Raw genomic sequence first — 20,349 nt, 5'->3', positions numbered from 1 at the left:
CTGCACAGCAGTGAACCATGCAGCACAGAGCAGGCTCCAGAGGACCATCTACCTACCCTCCTCAGGCTCAGGGCTACCAAACTCCAGATTTATTTTCAATTCTTTTTTTTTTCTACTAGCCACCAAGGGTGGGGTTGTCAGTCTCTGCACACTCCATGTCCTAACTAAATCTTCTGCTGCCTTTACTAGTAGGCTTGTCCATGTCCAGTCTTCCCTACTCATCTTGGTTGCCTCCGGTGGCTGTCTCTTACCTTGGAGTTATAGCTGGTCCCCTGGTTATTCCTCATTATCAGGCTCTCAAACTATCTTAGTTTTAAGCAGTAAGTTCTCTCTCAAAGAGCACCTAGCCCCAGACCCATGTGTCATAAAGACTGACAAGAGTGAGCTCCCCTTCATGCACTGGCCTGTGTGGCCAGAGGGGTGACCAATTCATCAAAATTTGCGACTAGGCTTGTCCCTTTGCAGAGCTGTGGGCCTATCTGCCAGGCTCATTTGGCTTAGCTTTTGGGTGAGGTGTCTGCTATCCTTCCCCTCCCAAGAAGCTGGGGGAGGGGGGATCTTGTTACTGAGTAGTCCTTCTGTTTCCTTGTACATTTTTGACTCCCACCCTCCTACCCTCTGACTTGCTAACATTGGAGCATGCTCCCCGCAAGTCAGGCCAACTGGTTTTTAGCAAATGCTGAGAGCAAGCCTGCTCTGCTTCCACATCCGTATACTTTACATCTGCAGGATCTCTACCCAGAATGCATAGCACGGTGAGGTCCCAGCAGGAGGCTGGCTGGGTCATATAAGTAACATTGATCAGTCACATAAGTAGTACAATATAAACCAAAATCTTTGTGATTTCAAATGCCATTTCTTGAGGTTAGCTAGCTCTTAACCAGACTTTCTAGGCACATAGGTAGACCTTACCTCCTAGTTTCCCTTTCAGGAAGGAGTGGTTATACGACAGAGTCTCTGTGAATGGAAAGTGAACAATAGTAATGAATGCCACTCCCAGGCTTGGTCCATGGAAACTGTTCATGTAAAACACCCCATGTGATAGTTAGATGCCAATATCTAAGGAGACCTTGAGAGCCGCATCTTCAGGATAACAGAGGCTTGTCATTCTAAGTCCTTGGATGACTACGGAGAACCTTCCTCCACTACAGACTTCATCTCATGCAAAGCACAGTGGACTTCACGTGAGGGTGATAAAGTTAGTAAGTGTCTTAGTTAGGGTTTCTATTCCTGCACAACACATCATGACCACAAAGCAAGTTGGGGAGGAAAGGGTTTTTTCAGCTTACATTTCCACATTGCTGTTCATCACCAAAAGAAGTCGGAACTCACACAGGACAGGAAGCAGGAGCTGATGCAGAGGCCATGGAGGGCTGTTACTTACTGGCTTGCTTCCCCTGGCTTGCTTGGCTTGCTTGGCTTGCTTTCTTATAGAACCCAAGACTACCAGCCCAGGGAAGGCACCACCTACAATGGGACCTCCCACCCTTGATCACTAATTGAGAAAATGCCTTGCAGCTGGATCTTATGGAGGTCTTTCCACAAGGGAGGCTCCTTTCTCTGTGATAACTCCAGCTTGTGTCAAGTTGACACACAAAACCAGCCAGTAGAGCAAGCATCATTACCATAGCTAAATTGAGAAGCAAGTGCTAGAACCTAATTATGAAGCCAGTTCCTTTTGCTTCTCTCTGTAATGAGTTAAACCTCCCTACTCTACCAAAGTATAGCCAATTATGTTGTGTTAGATAATTGATGTTGAGTTTTTCCAATTCCTATTGATCTGCAGGGCTATAAAAAACAAAGAAAAGAGTTGATAGTTGGTGGAAGACTTCTCCACAAAACCATTCCTATTATTCTGAGCCACAGGGCTAACATTCCAGTCTGTCTTCAATTCATCTCCTTGATTCTGAAAACTGTTCTTGGCCTGTCTTCACCTTCTTAGGTAAGCATGCATACCACTGTATTGTAACCTTTATGCTCAGTAGCCATCTCTGGTGTGGTGGGTATGCTTTAAGAACCACAGTCTTGAAAGCTCAGCATTTTTTTTTCTTGTCCTCTCTCTGGCCTGGAAGAAATGAAGATAGTGTAAAGAGATGCTATGTGTCTCTCAATCTGACCATCAGACTACTGTAGCGAATCTGGTCCCCCTACTCCCACCTCCAAATTGAAATTTCCTCAGGAATCTCACTCTGGGAGGAGAAAGAGATACCAGCCAGAGCAAGAACTAGTCTCTTGAGACTTCACACAAGTCTCACAACTTGGTAGACCACTTCAGGAACCAGCCTGAAGCCCGTCAGTGGAGGGCAGGATCATACTTTAACTGGCACTGCTAAGATGTGCATTTGGTGTTCTAATTAAATTCTGGTCTCATTTCAGGAGCCCCAAACTGGATATACACTGGATCTCTGTATTTTTTCCCAATGTGGAACACTGAATACATCTCCTTTTTCTGCTTTCTATTACTAACTTGGCTATTTTATTGGCCTATAGAAGGCAGCTGGTCGATTCTGACTTGGAGCACAAGTTGGGACCCCATGTTCAGTAACAATCTTACATCCCCTTTGCAGGAAGAAATATAAAAACTAAATAGCATTTTGAATCATATGGCCATATTACTTTTTATAATACAATGCAATTGAAATTAATGAAGAAGAAAAATGATAAAACTTTTTTTAAAAGAAATATGTGGAGATTAATAGTAAGAAGGCATACGAAAAGTCACAGCCAGTTCTAAGCTTATTTGCTTTGAGTTTTTGTTAATGGGAATGTGTTTTTAAAGTAATGCATTTCTAGTTATACAGCGCTGCAGCTAGTGGGCAGAGCTTGAGGCTATTGACTGCTCAGAGCAGAGTTCAAGGGTCATCTGTGTGCACTGAGTTCTGAACAGAAGGCAATTGCATGTTATCAATTCTCCATGAAACGTTGGGGCTGGGTCCAGACCACTGAGGGCCTGCAACCTAGGACGTCACAAGGGTCACTTCAAATAGAGCAGAGAAGATAAGAAGTAGTTTGGTCCTGTTAGATTTTTTAAAGTTACTTTTTAAAACCTAGGGCTTAAAAAAGAAGAGTCAGGCCTCTCGCCAGGCTCTCTACCATGAGGCCCCATTCTCGGGCAACTGGGCATTTTCTAAAGCTTGTTGATACCCTCAGAAAGTCCCCGTGCACTCTGGGTTTGGGTTCCTGCTTTGAGTATGCTCGACCTTTCCTCTCATGTCACTGAACTGTGCTAGATCTGGACTTTAGGCCATTGACCTATAAGCAAATAGATAGTGTTCTTAAAAAAGCCTGATTTCTGTTCAAAGTTTTATTACCATGAAAACTGAACTTGGAAAGGGGTGTACAACCCTGACTTTCCACAGTGGCGTCTCTCCCTTCTCCTGGCTCCCTCAAATTCACATCTGTAGGTAAGTGACTCTCATTTGCCTATGGCGTTTTTAAGTCTTTGCTTTCCGAGTCTGTTTTATTTGGTAATCTCAGTTTATGGGGGAGGGTTGTGGTTCAGATTTACTAAAAGCCCAACCTTGTCATCCAGTAAAGCTACAGTGCTTGGGTAGACGTGTGAAGACAAATGGCTGACTTCTTAGTATTATATACAGTGAGGGAGGCCTGGTAACGGTCTTACAGCAGTGCTATTTTGTACTTCAGTTGTCTCAAAAATGTGTGTGTGGGGCAAAAATGGGTGAACGGATTGAAAAAGAGATCACCCAAAATAAAAAAAAAAAACCAGAGAGATGTCTTTTAAACTTGGCATTATAAAAGCATGATTTGAACTAATAATCACAAAATCCCAAGACTTATCGGAGATGTTAAAGTGTTAGTTTTTTTTTTTTTTCTTATCTGCAACCCCTCACTAGCTTCTGTTGTTCTCAGGACAAAGCCCCAGTCCCCAGGGTTAAAGATTACAAGGAACCAAGGGATCGACAGCTGCTCCAGAGATGGCCTTGTACTCCCTAGACCTAGTGGGGAGTCATCCTTTGCTCCTATTCTGTCTCTGGGGTCTGGGCCTTCTATGTGTTCTTTCCTCCTCTCCACCTTCCCTTGTCTACTTTGGGTTTTTCTCCCAAATCCAAGGTGAATATGCGCATTCCAGAGCCTTCCCAGGCTAGTGCCCATGCTTCTCCCTCAGCCAAGGTCTGTGGTTTTCCATGAATTCTGTCACCTGTCTTCTGTCCCCTCCAGAAGCTCCACTAGGGTAAATCAGGTTACAAGGTTTGGCACACTAGATATTTTAGTTGGGAGGTAACCTCCTTGAGAACTCCCCCACTGTTCTGAACTGACTTTGTGTGGCTGGAATGGGAAGAGGACACCCAGTGCAGAAGGGTCTTCCCTAAAGAGCCGGAGAGTGGATGCAGCAGGAACATTCACTTTGTGTCAGAGATATCCGATGACGCAGCCAAATACAAGAAAATGATGAGTGTAATAACTATATTTCAATAAAATCATGATTCAGAGAGGGAGGGGGAGGGAGCAGTGGGGTCATTGCTCTTACTGCAGTAGGATTGTAGGATTCTTCATTCTAAGACTAGCTTCTGAGAATCCATTCCTTCCTTCCTTCCTCCCTCCCTCCCTTCCTTCCTCCCTTCCTCCCTCCCTCCCTTCCTTCTTATTTGCAATACCAGACTCAGCTGTTAGTGTGGACCAGGCCCCTAGAGAAGTCCAGCCCATTCATGTGCTGCTCTAGCCTGGTATTTCCACCAAGTCACAAAGCACCTTGGCCACCATGAGGTGCACACAAGAAACTGGAGGACCTTGACTTTTTGTCCCGTACCTGCGTGGCTCACAGAGGCCTGTGTCTGTCCCCTTTCATCTGGAGTATCTGGGAGGCCCCTCATTCATCCCCATCGCTGGATGCTCTCATCCCTTAGGTTCTCACAGACAATCCATGCAGACGCTGGGCTCCACCCTTCTGCTCGACTGTGCTCTTCCAGGAGCTGATGCTAATGTTCTAAGATAGAAAAATCAATGCTGAGGCTACCAGTTATGGTCATGGGACTGACCTCCAGTGTTTGGCTCTGAGTTGATAAGATTCCATTTTTTATCAAAAGGAAACTTCACCCTAGTTGAACAGAAGCACATATATATATAGTAGGCAGGTTAAATATCACATGTCATGGAACAGTGAGGGACACTGGGGGTTTTGTGGTCAAATAAGACCTACTTGAGGTGTTCCTACTTACACAGCCAAGTCAGATAACCATTATGTAGAAATCTTAATTTCCTGCTTTAAACTGCTAGATTCTTCGATGTTACAGAAAATTGATTTTTCTGAAAGGTTTGAAAATTCTCAGTCCTTTCCTCAGAGATTTGGGAGAGATAAAAACAATTCATTACATGAAATTTCAGAGGAAAAGCGAATAACATTAAATTTTGTTTTCAGCTCTGAGTTCTGTGGTATTAATTTAAAATTTTTATTACTATAAATTATTAAGAAGTTCTGATTATAGTTTTTGGCAATGGATTAAAATAGTTTAGGTGCTAATTGGACATTATAAGATATGAGCTGAAAAAGTAGGACTCAGCAACATTGTGACTGCTTCAGTTGATAACAAAACAAAACAAAACAAAACAACTAACAAACCAAACAAAAAAAACTTCTGATAGTCTCAAGCACCTGCCAAACCTGTTTGTCATTGAGAATCGGATTCCTACCACATTGCTAGGATTTGAGACTAACAGGACTACTACAAGCCTTTCCCAGGACTGTTCCTGAGTCAGCCGATGGGTGAAGATGTGGTCTAATACAGATTGGTTGCATTCTACACTGTAATTATATGAGGCAAGGCATCGAATATCCAGTCCTAAGACATATTTTATTTTATTCTTTCTCTCTCTTTCTTTCTTTTTCTTTCTCCTTCCCTTCCCTTCCCTTCCCTTCCCTTCCCTTCCCTTCCCTTCCCTTCCTTTCCTTCTTTTTGTATTTGTTTTTAGAATTTTAGAATTTTTTTCTGGGGAAATTCACAAACAAGACCTTATTTATTTTCTACTAATTTTCTGTTTTCAGTGTACTTTCACCACATTTTTTTTTTCTTTTTGGTTTTTCGAAACAGGGTTTCTCTGTGTAGCCCTGGCTGTCCTGGAACTCACTCTGTGGACCAGGCTGGCCTCGAACTCAGAAATCCGCCTGCCTCTGCCTCCTGAGTGCTGGGATTAAAGGCATGCGCCACCACGCCCGGCTTTTCACCACATTTAATGCTAAAAATTCTTCAGTGTCTTTGTGACTTAAAGTCATTAAAATTTTCAGCACAATGGCTTTCAAATGTCATTCCTGCCCCGGTTGAGTGCCTCAGAGATCATGACAGAACCCTCCAATCCTCACAGAAATACTGATTAATGCCTTTGGCCCCAGAGACATGTGTCCTGTGAAATATGTCAAGAAGAGGATCATAGCACTACATCATTCCGACCAATGATGAGAAAGGAATAGAAATCATCTTCTGACGTCAGTAGCTGGCCTACCACTTTAGTTACAATGTTGTTCTCCTATTAGACATAGACATAAGCAATCTCACAGTGCTAACCTCAGACCTACTCTGAAAGCATACATAGTAAAACGAAAAAACCACAGAATAGTTAACAATTTTGCTGCAAAGTGCAGAGCATCTAGAGCGAACTCTCACTTCTTTAGGCCCTTCCCCAGCTTCCCTAATGGAAGCCCCAATCCCATAACAGGACCTTTCTAACATTCTCCTACTGAGACACTTCATGGTCACCAATGTGTCCTCCTCTGTGACTCCACTTGTTGACTTATGGTTACGTTCATGGTGGTCTTTGCTGAAGGATATTGATGATGTTACGGGTGTAGAAATCTGGGCTTCCAATAAAGCTTTATCTTTGAGGAGGTTTCATTTTCATAATAAATGAAAGATGACAGAAATGAATTATAAGGCTGTCCAGAAAGACACAAGCTGTAGGAAACCTCATGTGTGGGATTGCTGAGTGGCTGGAATGAGAGAAGGGATCCAGGTTAGTGTGTTGACTGCAAAGGACCCTGAAAGGCAGAGGGAGGAAGGGAGGGAGGGAGGGAGGGAGGGAGGGAGGGGATTGGTGTGGACAGCGTAAAGGGCAAAAAGCAACCTGTGTTCTCTTCCCTTGTGGGCTTTCCCAGTATCAGCACACTGAAGCAAAGATGGATTAACTGGGAGGCAGAGATATGTTTTTAAAACATGATGGCTTGGTGGTAAACACCTATAATCCCAGCACTCAGTGAGGCAAGTTAAAGATCAGCCTGGGTTTATATAGTAAGTTCCAGGCCAGAGACAGATTGTGTGAACTCTCATTGTGCCCTCCATCTAAAATTAATATAGTGGAGCAGCAAGTAACAGTGGGGTCTGCGAAAATCCGGAATCTGAGGGAAGGCACTGTACTGTTGGCCCCTAAATTCTCCTGAAGACGTGACCGGCAGTGGGATGAATCGTCTTAAATGAATGACTGAGGTAGAAAATAACTCAAGGGAGCCCACCCCTCACTACTTCACTAGTTGCTACTGGTGCTTCGGAGAGCCGGGGAATCATTACCTCCAGTGTCTACTGTGAGCCCCGCCAGGAACTATCACATTGATAGTTCCGGTACAATGGTCACACACAAGACCCTGGTTAAACTGAATAGGTCACACAATGCAACATGAAGTCATGAATCTGGGAGAGGGAAAGTAGGGGTTGATAGGGATGGAAAGGAGATAAGAGAGGGTAGGAAGAAAGAGATAGAAGGGGGAGGGAGACTTATACATCTCTCCAATCCATACTTCCCCTGAATTCTCCTACTTACTTCATTTAGTCTGAATAACAAAAGTTCTATACACCGAGGACTCATTTTCTTATTCATTTATATATTCTTCAAGCTTTTGCTTTCAAATACATGCTGCAGTAAACATGCTACTACTGGTCTCTGCATGGATCTCATATGATGTGAGTTTGATTCTAGGCTCCATCACTTGCTAACCTATGCTTTTGAGCCTGTAGCTGAATCTCTTCATGCCTTAGAGCCAGTATCTGGAAAATGTGGGAAGAGGTAGTTTCCATCTCAGGAGATAAAGATCTATTCTATTTTTGTTTTTGTTGGTGTTTGTTTGTTTTGTTTTGTTTTTCCAGGCAGGGGTTTCTCTGTGTAGCCTGGAACTCATTCTCAGGACCAGGCTAGCCTTGAACTCACAGAGCTCCACCTGCCTTGGCCTTCCAAGTGATGGGATTAAAGGCATGCAGCCAACTCCCCACACCCATTGAGACAAGAATTTCGTGACTTTTTATTTGTTTTTACCCTTGCCTCCAGCCTCTGAGAGTGTGTGTTCAGGTTCCCTTCTTGTCCCATCAGGTTCTGGGGATCACTCTAGGATAGTCAGGCTTGATGGATGTGAAGGGCTTTAGTTGCTGGGCCTTCTCTCCAGTTCCTCTTGAAGGATTTAAAGTCAAGGCATTTGTAAAGAGTATTGCTGAGGGAACAAGCAATTTTTGTAAAGACCAAGCTCAGGGAGTCTTGTGGAAATGTGGGGGAAGGATTGAGGGAGCAAGGGCACCATAAGAAGACATGCAGGTCAATGAACCTGGACCCATGGAGGCTCACAGACACTGAACCACAGACCAAAGAGGGCACAGGTGCTGGACCTAGGCCTTCTACATATACATATGTAGCAGACATGCAGCTTGGTCTTCAAGTGAGTCCCCTAACAATTGGAGGGGGGCAGTCTCTGGCTTGGGACTCTATTGCCTGTCTGAGGACCCCGTTCCCCTAGCTGGGCTGCCTTGTCTGGCCTCAGTGGGAGAGGATGAACTTAGTCCTGATGAGACTTGATGTGCCAGGGTGGGTTGGTACCCAGGAGGGGGTGGGGAATGAGTGAAGGAGAGTGGGAGGGAGTGGCTGGGAGGAACAGAGGGAGGGGATCAAGATGGGAATGTAGTGAATAAATAAATTAATTAATGGAAAAAACAAACACCTGTGGTAGATACTAAATGCCATTTCAGTTTTTTTTTTTTTAACTATTAGGGAAAATAACAGAATAGGATATTCTCCAACCCACCATTAGCGTATTTAGTCTTTCTCGTTATTTCTAATTTGCTCTCCAAAGCTATTCAATCAGAGTATATTTTTATTAGCTGTACCAAAGAGAACTCTCCCTCTATTCTCTCCTTGTGCTATTGGAGCTTAGTCTAGGCTTGTATTGGGGGCACTTGTCTTAGTACTTCTTCCTGACCATGACCTCAATTTTTTTTGTTGTTACATTTGCAAAACTTCATTTTGTTTTTGTTTTCTGGGGTTTTTTTTCCAACTTTATTGGTCTTCTAAAATCAGGAACAGATGTTAATTATATCAAGTACATTTTCTGAATCTATTCAAATGATCATTTGTCTTCCTAAATAACCATGCTATGCTCCAAACCAGCCTTGCCTCATTTATTTTGTAGGCTACTGAATTATGTTTACTGTCTATCTTAGCGCTTTAAAGTCAATTTTCTTGTCTATGTTTTCCTCTTTATAACATTCTCTCTTCGATGTCAAGATCAAAGTTGCCTTGTGAAATGAGTTGACTAGCTATCCTAACTTACTAGTTAACAAGTTGACTAGCTATCCTAGCTTCCTAGTTAACAAAGCAACTGATACTGTTCACTCTGGCAGCAAATGTACTAAAGGAGAGCAGAGCAGAGCAGACGGGTTAGAATGGCCCCAAGCAGAAAGGAGCAGGAAGGACGTGCACTTGTGAAGCCATCCATGCTTTTGATGGCTTTGTTCTTTCTAAGCCTATTTTTGGAGGTGGGGGAAGTGGGTAAGGATTGGAGGGATTTTAAAAAAAATATTGAATATTCAATTTGTTAATTGTTAAAATAATTATTAAAAATGGTTAATGATTATTAATCTTACATTTTTTATTTTCTTCTGTACAGAATGTGGTGATTCACATGTTTTCTAGAAAAATCAGTTTTATCCTGGTTTTCAAACTTGTTATCAAAAAGTCATTTATAATATTTGATTATGACTTAAATTTTTTTTGGTCTGGTCTCCTGCCTATGTGTTTTCTATTGTTTATTTGTGGTTTGCATATATTCTCCTGAGATGCTTTGTGGAGTTCTGTCTGGTCTTTGGTTATCTGAAAAGAAAAACTTTTCAGTTGCTTTGTCCTCTATTTTTTATTTGAATTTAAAAAAAACCTTTTATTAATTTTGAACTCCTTTTGCCCCTTTGTTATGCTGAGGCTTGAGTACAGGACCTCCACGTGGTAAGCATGGGATGCCACTCTCAGCTCTGTAATCTTTTCTGAAAGCATCTTAAGAAGAATGGCATTCATTCTTTAATCTTTTGAAAAATTAACTACATTTATGCTTACAACTAAATCTTTGATGTCTGTTTAGGTTTTTCTAGATCCCCGACTTTATTATCAAGCTTCAATTTCTTAATTTTCTTTGTGAGCTCGTCTTTAGCATGCATGTGTTTTAAAGTTGTAACACACAATTTTACTGAATAGAAATGTGTCTATTTTACCAGTGTTTAATCTTTTATTTCTTACTTGGTTGCATTTATATCAGCCTATCTGCTAAAAAAGTATATATACAAATATAATTATCAGGAGAAGGGAAGATTATGATCAATATGTATATTATGTGGAAATTTTTAAATAAAAATTAAAATACGCTTGTATAGAGAAATTAGGTTTTCTTATTAATATCTGAATTAATTTTTCGATTGTCTTTTTAATTGTTTGATAATTGTCTACATTTATATAATGAATTTCTGTGATCTTTAATTCTATCGATTTCCCTCTCTCACCTCCCTGCCTCTCCTCAATTTTCCTACTTTTTCATATCTTCCTTTTCTATGTGGCCTCTTCCCATGTGAATAGAGTTGCTTGCCAGAGCAGAGATGGGGAGGCTGCTTCCTGGGCTAGAACAATTCATTCATGGCTACATGACTGAAGAAAATAATTCCCCATCACTCAACTGTTAATTGCTTATAGTGTCTCAGGGAGGAATGAGGCCTCGTGGCTCCCTCCCTTAACCTTGACGAGATATGAAGACATGCAGCCTTGAGCGGGTCTGTTGCAGATAATCTTGAGTGGCGTGGCTGTGTCATACCCAGAAGACATCTGTTTTTTTTTTTTTTTTTTTTCTGCCCATTTCCCATCCTCTGATTCTTACATTCTTTCTGCTCACTCTTCTATGATGTTTCCTGGGCTTTCCAATTTAGGACCAAACACTCAGTTCTCCAAACATTCTTGGACTTTTGGCCAGATGTAGGCTTCTGCGTTAAACACTGCCCAGAAGTTTCTCTGATGAAGACTGGGCATAGCACTTATCTATGGGTATAATCGAGTATTGAGAAAAACAGTTTGACAACAGGACAATTTAGTAAACTTAGAGTCTAAGTTTTCTGCTATGGCCCAGGACCTCCTCAGCCACGGGCTCTTGGCTAGGTCTACAGACCCATTCATGTGCTCTCTCCTGAGAAGTGGGCCTCACATTCAACCAGAGAGAAGTTGGTGGTCCACATAATCATCATGTCAGTGTCACACTAAGGAATACATCTTGTCTCACAGATCATTACTGTAGCTGGCGGGATCCACAGCTATGTAAGACTGTTGGTAACTCTTCTCCTCCAGAAACTTATACCAGCACCTTCAAGTATGGATGAAAACCAGGTAGTACAGAGGAGGCTGTTAGCTCACTTCAGCTTGATTTAACTATATGTATTATGAATTAGCAAATTTTTATAAATATGTCAAATGTAACTTAAATATATTTTTTAACCTAAATTCAGATTTTATACATTGTTGTTAAATAAGAACTTACCAAAACTCCTAATTATGATAGTTTATTATCAACTTGACAGGATGTAGAATCACCCATGAGATAAGCATATCTCTGTGAGGAAGGAATCACCTAGATTCAGCATTCTCTGTCCATGCCTGTGAAGAGTTCTTTGATTAGGTTAGTTGAAATGGGAAGACCCATTCTAAATGAGGGTGGCTCCACTTGATGGCCTTGAGTCTCAGACCACATAAAGAGGAGAAAGCTAGCTGACTGTCAGCATTTATCACTCTCTGTTTCCCTACTGTGGAATTTTCTCCCCTTGAATGTTCTGCCTGCATGTTTATAGCTGGTTGGAGGTGTAATGTACGTAGCATAGAGTTCATCTGAATGAAGCATATAACACAGAAGATTTTAGTGTATCTATAGATTATGCAACCTTCCCTGTAATTCAGAATTTGAATATTTTCCTCATCCTTAGTAGAACCTGTCTTCGTTACCAGCTATTCTTTCTTGAACTCCCTTCTACAACTGCTCCAGGCTTAGACCATCACTTACTGTCTCTATTGGTTGTCCATACTGGACATTTCATATACACAAATGGAAACAGGTAATATGTGGGGGTGGGGGTTGCCACTGTCTTCATTGAGTATGATTTGTAGGTTTATCCTTGGCAGTTTGAATCAGATGTTCAAATATACATTCCATAACTAGTAGAACATTTAGGCATAGATACTTATGAGAGTGAGTTCAACACACTTCATCTACACACTGAACACTGTACCTTATTGCTTTAGGATTTCCATTGCTGTGAAGACACACCATGACCAAGGCAACTCTTATATAAAGGTTACCATTTCATTGGGGCTGGCTTACAGAGGTTTAGTCCATTATCATCATGGTGGGAAGCATGGCAGTGACCATACAGACTTGATGCTGGAGAAGCCATCTATGGGGGGCTATTCTATTCAAATGACCGCACATAGTTTTAATTTTTGTCTCTTTGAAATAAGTAAGTTAAACTCCATATTGAGACTTAATGGCCTATACTGAGGTATTTTGTTAGTTCTTATGTTTATGCTTGGTTCTTTTTCATAATCCTTTCTAGTTACTCTTTTCTTCTGAAGTCCACTCTGTATTAGTTTGTGAATGAATCCTCCCTTCATTCTCAATGTCAGGATACTGACAAACTGACTTTTTTGACCCAGGTTAAAAGTTATTTTTCCTCAGCACTTTGAAGATGTTTATCTGCTGTTTTCCAGTATTAGTTACTGATAAAAATATATCTGTCAGTTATTATCGCTTATTTCATAGATTTGAGACAGGTTGTAGTTATTCTTGATGCTCTATGCTTTCCATATAAATTGTCTATTGACTGATTTTTGTTTATGCTGATCAACCCTTGGAATGGCTAACAGCTGTTGTTGCTGTAACAAAACACCTTCCACAAGCAAGAGTAAAGGTTAATTTTGTCTAATGGTTTTGGCTAACTCTACTTCTTGAGGCCCTAGGCAAGGCTGAATAACATGGTGGTGGGTGTGAGTGAAGGATGAGACTTCTCACCCTGTCATGACTAAGAAACAAAGAGAGAGACATGAAGGAGCCAGGACATGTTCTCAGTGACTCACCTTCTACAGTTCCACCATCTACCAATCTAATATTCCAATTCTGGGTCAGGAAATGGATTACTCCTTTTATGAGGACAGAATCCTCACTATCTAATCATTTCCTCAAAGCCCCATAACTGCGCATCACTCCTTTGCACAGGGACCAGGCCTTCAAGGCATGCATGACATAACATAGAATCTAGTGTTAATTATATCACTGCTTTTAGAAAATTGCTAGCAATGATCTAATTACTGTATCTGTCATTTCCGTCCTCTGTGATCCCACTTAGGTAAAGCTGAGAGATTTTTACTAGTCCATCTTCAACTCTTTTATATGCATAGTATGCAGATGTAATCATATATATACACACAGCATGTGTATATGTATATGTAACATATATCACTGTCTCCTTATATAACCTTCATAGATCTGCATTTCATCGTGAGCTATAAGTCCTTGGGCAACGATTGGCACTAAGAGTTCAGGAGCCTTCCAGCAGTGCCAGTGGTCTAGAATAGTCAATGGCTCCACCTAGAAAGAAGCTCTTTAATCTGGTTTTTTCAGGAGCTAAACTCTCAAGTCCCCCATCTGTATCTAGAACCTATAGTGAAAATACCAACTGGGGTGCTCTCTTCTCTTCCACTTAAGCTTCATTTTATTTTGATTATTTTTATTGTCTTGAGTCTGCTTGAATTTTTAAAAACACCACTCATGGTTGATATGTATTCAAAGTAGAGAAAACTCATAAAGAGAGCTGTGATTAAAATTAATGCTAACTTCTCGTTTTATTCAGGGCCTTCTCTGCTTCCTCTAGACTCACCTTCCCCTGGGGCTCTACTTACGAAAGGCCACTGACACTACCTGAAAGGTCTTGGGTGTTATTATTGTACCAACTATACTAAAGAATACCATCAACTGTTTTGTTCTTTTAGTACTATAATGATGATTTGTTAAAAATAGGTAAAACACATATAAACAGAAAGAACACATAAATTTATAAACAATCATTGTCTACTCACCAACTAAAGAAAACCATCTTCTTTCTTTTAACTAGATGGTCTTTTATTGAAATATTTCATCTTGTTGCTTCTTAGCTAGCTGGACACCCCACTGCACCACTGTTGATGTCATCTATGACATCATGAGGATGTCAGCCATTCATAGTTCAACCCACAGACTACGTAGTACCCAGGTTCTTAATATTTCCAGAAAGCTCTCTGGCTAAAGACCACTGTCACATATGCTAGGCAATGTTGATAATCTCATTAAAAGTAACATTTCTATTGTGCTTAATGCTCTCTTGCTTTTTTCTGTCTCTTGGTGGCTCTGAGAGGGTTTGGGTTGTCATGAAGAGGCAGAGGGCACCACCTAAATCTGGGTCTGTCTGTTCTAGATTGTCAGTGTCATGCGAATGACATGTCAGTGTCCAGTTACTGGTTGCTTTGGTAATACCATGACCAACATTTTTTTTTTTTTGAGGCAGACCAAAGGAACCAATCTTGATGACCAAGGCAGATGTAGCAGTGGCCCCTGCCAATGGTGAACCTCACATGCACAATTTTCATATCCTTAGGGACAAAGTTGGGTGGCACAGTGTAGGCTGCTGGTATCTGATGAACCTGAATTTGGAAGACTAAAGAAAGCTGTACTGTAGCCTCCTCTGAGCCAAAAGCTGAAAACAAGTCAACCATTTCAACTGGGCTACCTTTTGAATAGTTGGCAAAAGTCATTTGCATAACAATTAATGAACACATGACTCTAATCCATTCTCAGTTTCTTTCCTAATATTTAGTCTCTTTCATTGTTATGTTATTAAATTATAAGATCTGGGTGGGGGTTGTTTGTTTGTTTGAAGCAGATTATAGAAACTTGTTTCTTGAGCCAAGTCCCTTGTTTATTTGGCTACTTTTGTTAAAGAGAAAATGTATAATAATTGCAGCAACTGTTTTATTTTATAGGGTTGTTGAGTGAAGATTGCAGACACCATGTCTGACTCAGTGATTCTTCGCAGTGTGAAGAAATTTGGAGAGGAGAATCATGCTTTTGAATCAGATGGTTTCTGTAAGCGAGTTTCCTCAATCCTTGTGTAAAGAAAACTAAAGACAAGAGTGAGACACACCTAGTGAGGTTTCAAAAAGCAGAGAAAAATCAGCTACAACATGGGGGGCTAGGGTTAGGCATGTGCCTGACATACAACCAACCTGGGCGGGTTCTCTAGAATTCATTTCACATCTGAAAGCTGGCTCTGTGTTAAAATGCACAACATGAGTGAGTGCTAACATCTCCCATGAGCACTTCCTTCCCAGTAGAGTGATCACTGTAGTAACTTTAGCCCCATATCGTTGCTGATCACCATGGCAACAATAATTGTTAATGGTTTCTGCTCCTTAAACAGGCCCTACCAACACTCTCCTGGCAGAAATGAGGGGCCTTGACACATTAGTCCTTGGCATATTCTAAGCTGCCATTCATTCATTCACGAATCAAAACAATCCATGCAATCGTGCTTCTAATCCAGTTTTCCAATTTTCAAGCCCTTTATCCACACTATAATGTCTCTTTAGTCTTTTTCTGCAACTGTATTAAATGTCATCGGAACCAGGAAATGGTGGCCATGGTAACAAATATTCCTTAGCATTCTTTTCTCTGTGGCTTCCTTATGTCCCTGTAGACACTCACTTCCATTTCCTACTGACAGCTGCTCTACATGGGCTGACAAAAATAATATGTAGCTCTGTCTTATGGATTCTGGTGGCGATGAGGTATTAAAGTCATGTCACAGTCAAGTTGTGATCTGTTAAGTAGATAAATTTTGACAAATAGAAAATGTTTCTAAGGAACCAAACAATAGATTACTTTTCATCTTAATAGATAATTTCAAATGACCATATTTACTTCTGCTAATTTAGAAATGGTGATTTCCATCAAGCCCAGTAGCTCACATCTGTAATTCTAGTCCGTGGGAGACTGAAGCAGGAAAATTACTACAAGTCTGAATTTGAGGCTACTCTTGTCTATGTAGCTCCCAAACCAGCTTACATTACAGAGTGAGAGACCCTGTATCAAAAAGGGAAAGACTTCCTTTTGATATTCAGAAAATACAAATATTTTATAATCTGGAAAAAAATCCAAACATATAGTCAAAGCAGCAGGAGATGGGGAGAAAAGGAGGGATGATAAAGAGATAGAAAGAGACAGTTATTAGTTTATAATATTTCATGAATAAAAGTGCTTCCTAGATATGCTTTTGGTTGACTAATGATTATGTTGCATTCTGACACAATTATTAACCTCTTTATATGTTGTTTTCATCCTGACAGATAACAATGATAAGAAATCAAGGTGAGTGACCGTTTCAACACCACAGCATCTTCTCTAGAAGGATTTCAGAATATTTCTATAAATATAGGACAGAGTATTTTCATCTACGTTACTTACTATGTATACAAAGTATAGAACACCTTTTCTTTTTTCTTTTTCCAAGACAGGGTCTCTGTGTGGCTCTGGCTGTCCTGGAACTCACTCTGTAGACCAGGTTGCCTGCGAACTCAGAGATCCACCTGCCTCTGCCTTCTGAGTGCTGGGACTAAAGGCGTGTACCACCACTGCTGGACTGCTTTATTCTTCTCTTTAAAGCCTTATAGGATAGCTCTTCCTGATTATGCCCAGTTTCCTTCCTTGCATCCCAGTCTACCACAGAACTTCTAGCCTGAACAAACAGGAAAGAGCTGGACAATAGTGTGATTTCATGAGTTCCAGGAGGTCCTCCAACTCCACTCCTGCCTCCTCCTCCAACTCTATGCCTTCTGCTCACTCCTCCAAATCCCCCCATCTCCCCTATTTCCTGACCCCTGGAGACTAATAAAAACCTAAAGTTGAATTCTCTGAGCTTTCTCTTCAGCACTCGTTTGAGTTCACGTGTAAGGAAGTGTTAAGGCAGGATTAGATGGGGCTGCATTAGAACAGAGGCACCGTGTGAGTACCTGACATGGAAGATGGATGGCAGAAGGTTGATTTAGAAAGTTTGAAGTATTTCAGGACAGAAGGCAACAGTAGAACCAGTAAGATTAGCACTGTGCTAGAAGAAATCAGGTGACCCTGGTCCTCCAAGAGTCCCATTGCAAGTGCAGAAAAGAAACATCTATTATAAATCCTTCACCGCAAGGAGGGCATTTTATTTTTTTTTTCATTTTTTAAAATATATAATGTATTTTGATCATGTTTTCTGCCTCCGATTCCTACCATGTTCTCCCCCATTTCCCTCCTACCCACCCAACCTTAGTTCTCTCTCAATCTCAAAAAAAAAAAACAAACCTTCACAAAAATGAAAATAACAAACAAACAAAAAACCCAACAAGACTAAGAATATCAAAACAAAATTAAAGGAATCAAAAAGCCCACAACAGCCGGGAGGTGGTGGCACACGCCTTTTTTTTTATTACGTATTTTCCTCAATTACATTTCCAATGCTATCCCAAAAGTCCCCCATACCCTCCCCCCCACTTCCCTACCCACCCATTCCCATTTTTTTGACCCTGGCGTTCCCCTGTACTGGGGCATATAAAGTTTGCGTGTCCAATGGGCCTCTCTTTCCAGTGATGGCCAACGGACCCTGATATAGCTGTCTCTTGTGAGACTAGGCCCGGGCCTAGCAAACACATAAGTGGATGCTCATAGTCAGCTATTGGATGGATCACAGGGCCCCCAATGGAGGAGCTAGAGAAAGTACTCAAGGAGCTAAAGAGACCTGCAACCCTGTAGGTGCAACAACATTATGAACTAACCAGTACCCCGGAGCTCTTGACTCTAGCTGCATACGTATCAAAAGATGGGCTAGTTGGCACACGCCTTTAATCCCAGCACTTGGGAGGCAGAGGCAGGCGGATTTCTGAGTTCGAGGCCAGCCTGATCTACAAAGTGAGTGGCAGGACAGCCAGGGCTACACAGAGAAACCCTGTCTCAAAAAATCAAAAAACAAAAACAACAACAACAAAAAAAGCCTACAACAAGCAAAGAATCATGGAATTAATTTTGTGTCAGTCAGTCAGTCCTAGGCATGGGGCCTCTTTGCTCTGTACTGTGATTGATAAGCCCAGTGACATTCTGTTGGAGAAAATGGATTATCCCTTTGCCAGCAGGCATCAATTGCAAGAGGTTAAGGCCCAGAGCCTGTGTCCACTTCTTCCTTTCAGTGCTGGGACCCCATCTGGTTTGAACCTGTGCAGGTTTCAGTTGTGTTGACACAGTCTCTGTGAATTCCCGTGTGCATCCGTCCTGTTGCACTCTCGGGGGTCCTTCATCCTCTCTGGTTCTTACATCTTTTTGCATTATAGATCCCTGAGCCCCAAGGAGAGGGGTTTGATGAGTGTTCCACAGTCTCTTCCTCTTTGCAGGTTTTCAGTTGTGAATCTCTGTGTTAATTCCCAACTACTCCAAGAAGAAGCATCTCTGACGAGAGCCATGGGATGCTCTGATCCAGGGGTTTAGCAGTATGTCATTAGGAGTCATTACACTGCTATGTTTCTTTAGCAGAATAATAGTGGTACATCCCTCTAGGCTCATGAGGAAAGTATATTTATGGGGAGATAGAATAAACATTATAAATTTAGAAAACATACTACAGGGTAGCTACTGAGAATGCATAACTTTTTTTTTTTTTCCTAAGAAAAAGAGTGAATTGGAGATGAAGATCTAAGAAGGAATGTGTGTGTCAGGGCAGATGTTATTGAAATCTTAACGATTTTGGCTAGAGAAGGCCCTGCCAAGGAGACTTAGGAGACTTGGAGTGAGAATCTGAAGTTGGAGTAACTGTCCGCATGAGGGTCTAAGAAAGGACATTTTGAGAGGGAGCACTTTTGGCAAAGTTAAACGGATGGGTGATCGTTTTCATAACTAGAATATATATACTATTATATATACATTATAATTGTTCTATATATATTCTATGTATCTATATCTCTATCTGTATGTATATATAGAACATATATAAATATATATAGAACATGTAAAATATATGTAGAATACGTAGCATAATATATATATTTAGAACAAATATACATATATATAAATTATACAAAAAATAAATATACAAAAATATATACAAATATTTTATATTGTATTTCCTGCTGAGTCCAGTTAATGTTGCCTGTACACATGGCCTAAGGCTGACTGTTGGATTATGGGCAATCTACTAAGACTCTTACTCCTGAATAAAACACAGCCCAGCCCCTGCTTTCAGCTGTTATTGATCACCTATAACTCTTCAACTATGTGTCCGACCTTGTGAACTCCCCTTCTCCCCACCCCCTTCCTCATGCTGTAAGGTGGATTGGTATGGCCCTGTACAAGTCTTGTCCAGGCACCTACAGCTTTTGGGAATTCATCGGTGCAAAATACATTAAAATACTGGGTTTGGCCAGAATTCCCAGCCACAGGGGAAATGAATACTTATTAAAGAATAATTCAGAAAAGCACCATGTAGGGAGAATTTCTCACCAGTTTTGGGAACATGACCTTTAAATGCCTTTTCTTCTCTTCAGGTTACAAGATAAGAAGAAAGGGGAAGGCGCTCGAGTTGGCTTCTTTGAACTGGTAAATAATGCACTGTGCTGCTTCACTTGGCTGATTTTGCAACTGTGAGTTATTCCCACAGTAGAGGAAGAGCCAACTCCTTAATCATACTGGCAGGACTTAACTCTAGTGATCAGCCTTGTAGTCATGAGCTTTACCGAACATATGAATACTGATTAGAAATCCAATGCTTAGTAAACCCACTGTCTAATATCAGTGGGATAGAATCCATCAACACACAATTATAATCTTAATAAGGAAAGCCTTTACAGTAACTCCCAGGGCAATAGATCACATATATACATTATTATGAGAAGTCTTTAGAAATTCCATAGCTTATATATCTACCACAAATTTGTATAGGATGCAGGCATTTCCTCTTTCTCTTTCTTTCTTTCTTTCTTTCTTTCTTTCTTTCTTTCTTTCTTTCTTTCTTTCTTTCT

The 20,349-nt window shown here is 41.0% G+C and overlaps 1 protein-coding gene and 1 pseudogene across 1 annotated transcript in view; one reads left to right on the top strand and one right to left on the bottom strand.

Moving 5' to 3' along the window:
* Nucleotides 1–3,298: 3,298 nt before the first annotated feature.
* Abcb11 (ATP binding cassette subfamily B member 11) overlaps nt 3,299–20,349 on the top strand; it is a 97,988-nt gene continuing 80,937 nt past the window's right edge. The window contains exons 1-4 of the mRNA XM_021182286.2: nt 3,299–3,404; nt 15,295–15,397; nt 16,657–16,678; nt 19,876–19,927. Coding sequence (XP_021037945.1) covers nt 15,322–15,397; nt 16,657–16,678; nt 19,876–19,927 — 150 coding nt within the window. The 5' untranslated portion in view covers nt 3,299–3,404; nt 15,295–15,321. The remainder of the gene's footprint in view (nt 3,405–15,294; nt 15,398–16,656; nt 16,679–19,875; nt 19,928–20,349) is intronic.
* LOC110306138 lies at nt 14,427–15,323 on the bottom strand (annotated as a pseudogene).

This window comes from Mus caroli, chromosome 2, assembly GCF_900094665.2.
Source record: "Mus caroli chromosome 2, CAROLI_EIJ_v1.1, whole genome shotgun sequence".
Taxonomy (NCBI): Eukaryota; Metazoa; Chordata; class Mammalia; order Rodentia; family Muridae; genus Mus; species Mus caroli.
The sequence above is the reverse complement of the archived record's forward strand: the minus strand, read 5'-3'. Positions and strand labels throughout refer to the sequence as shown.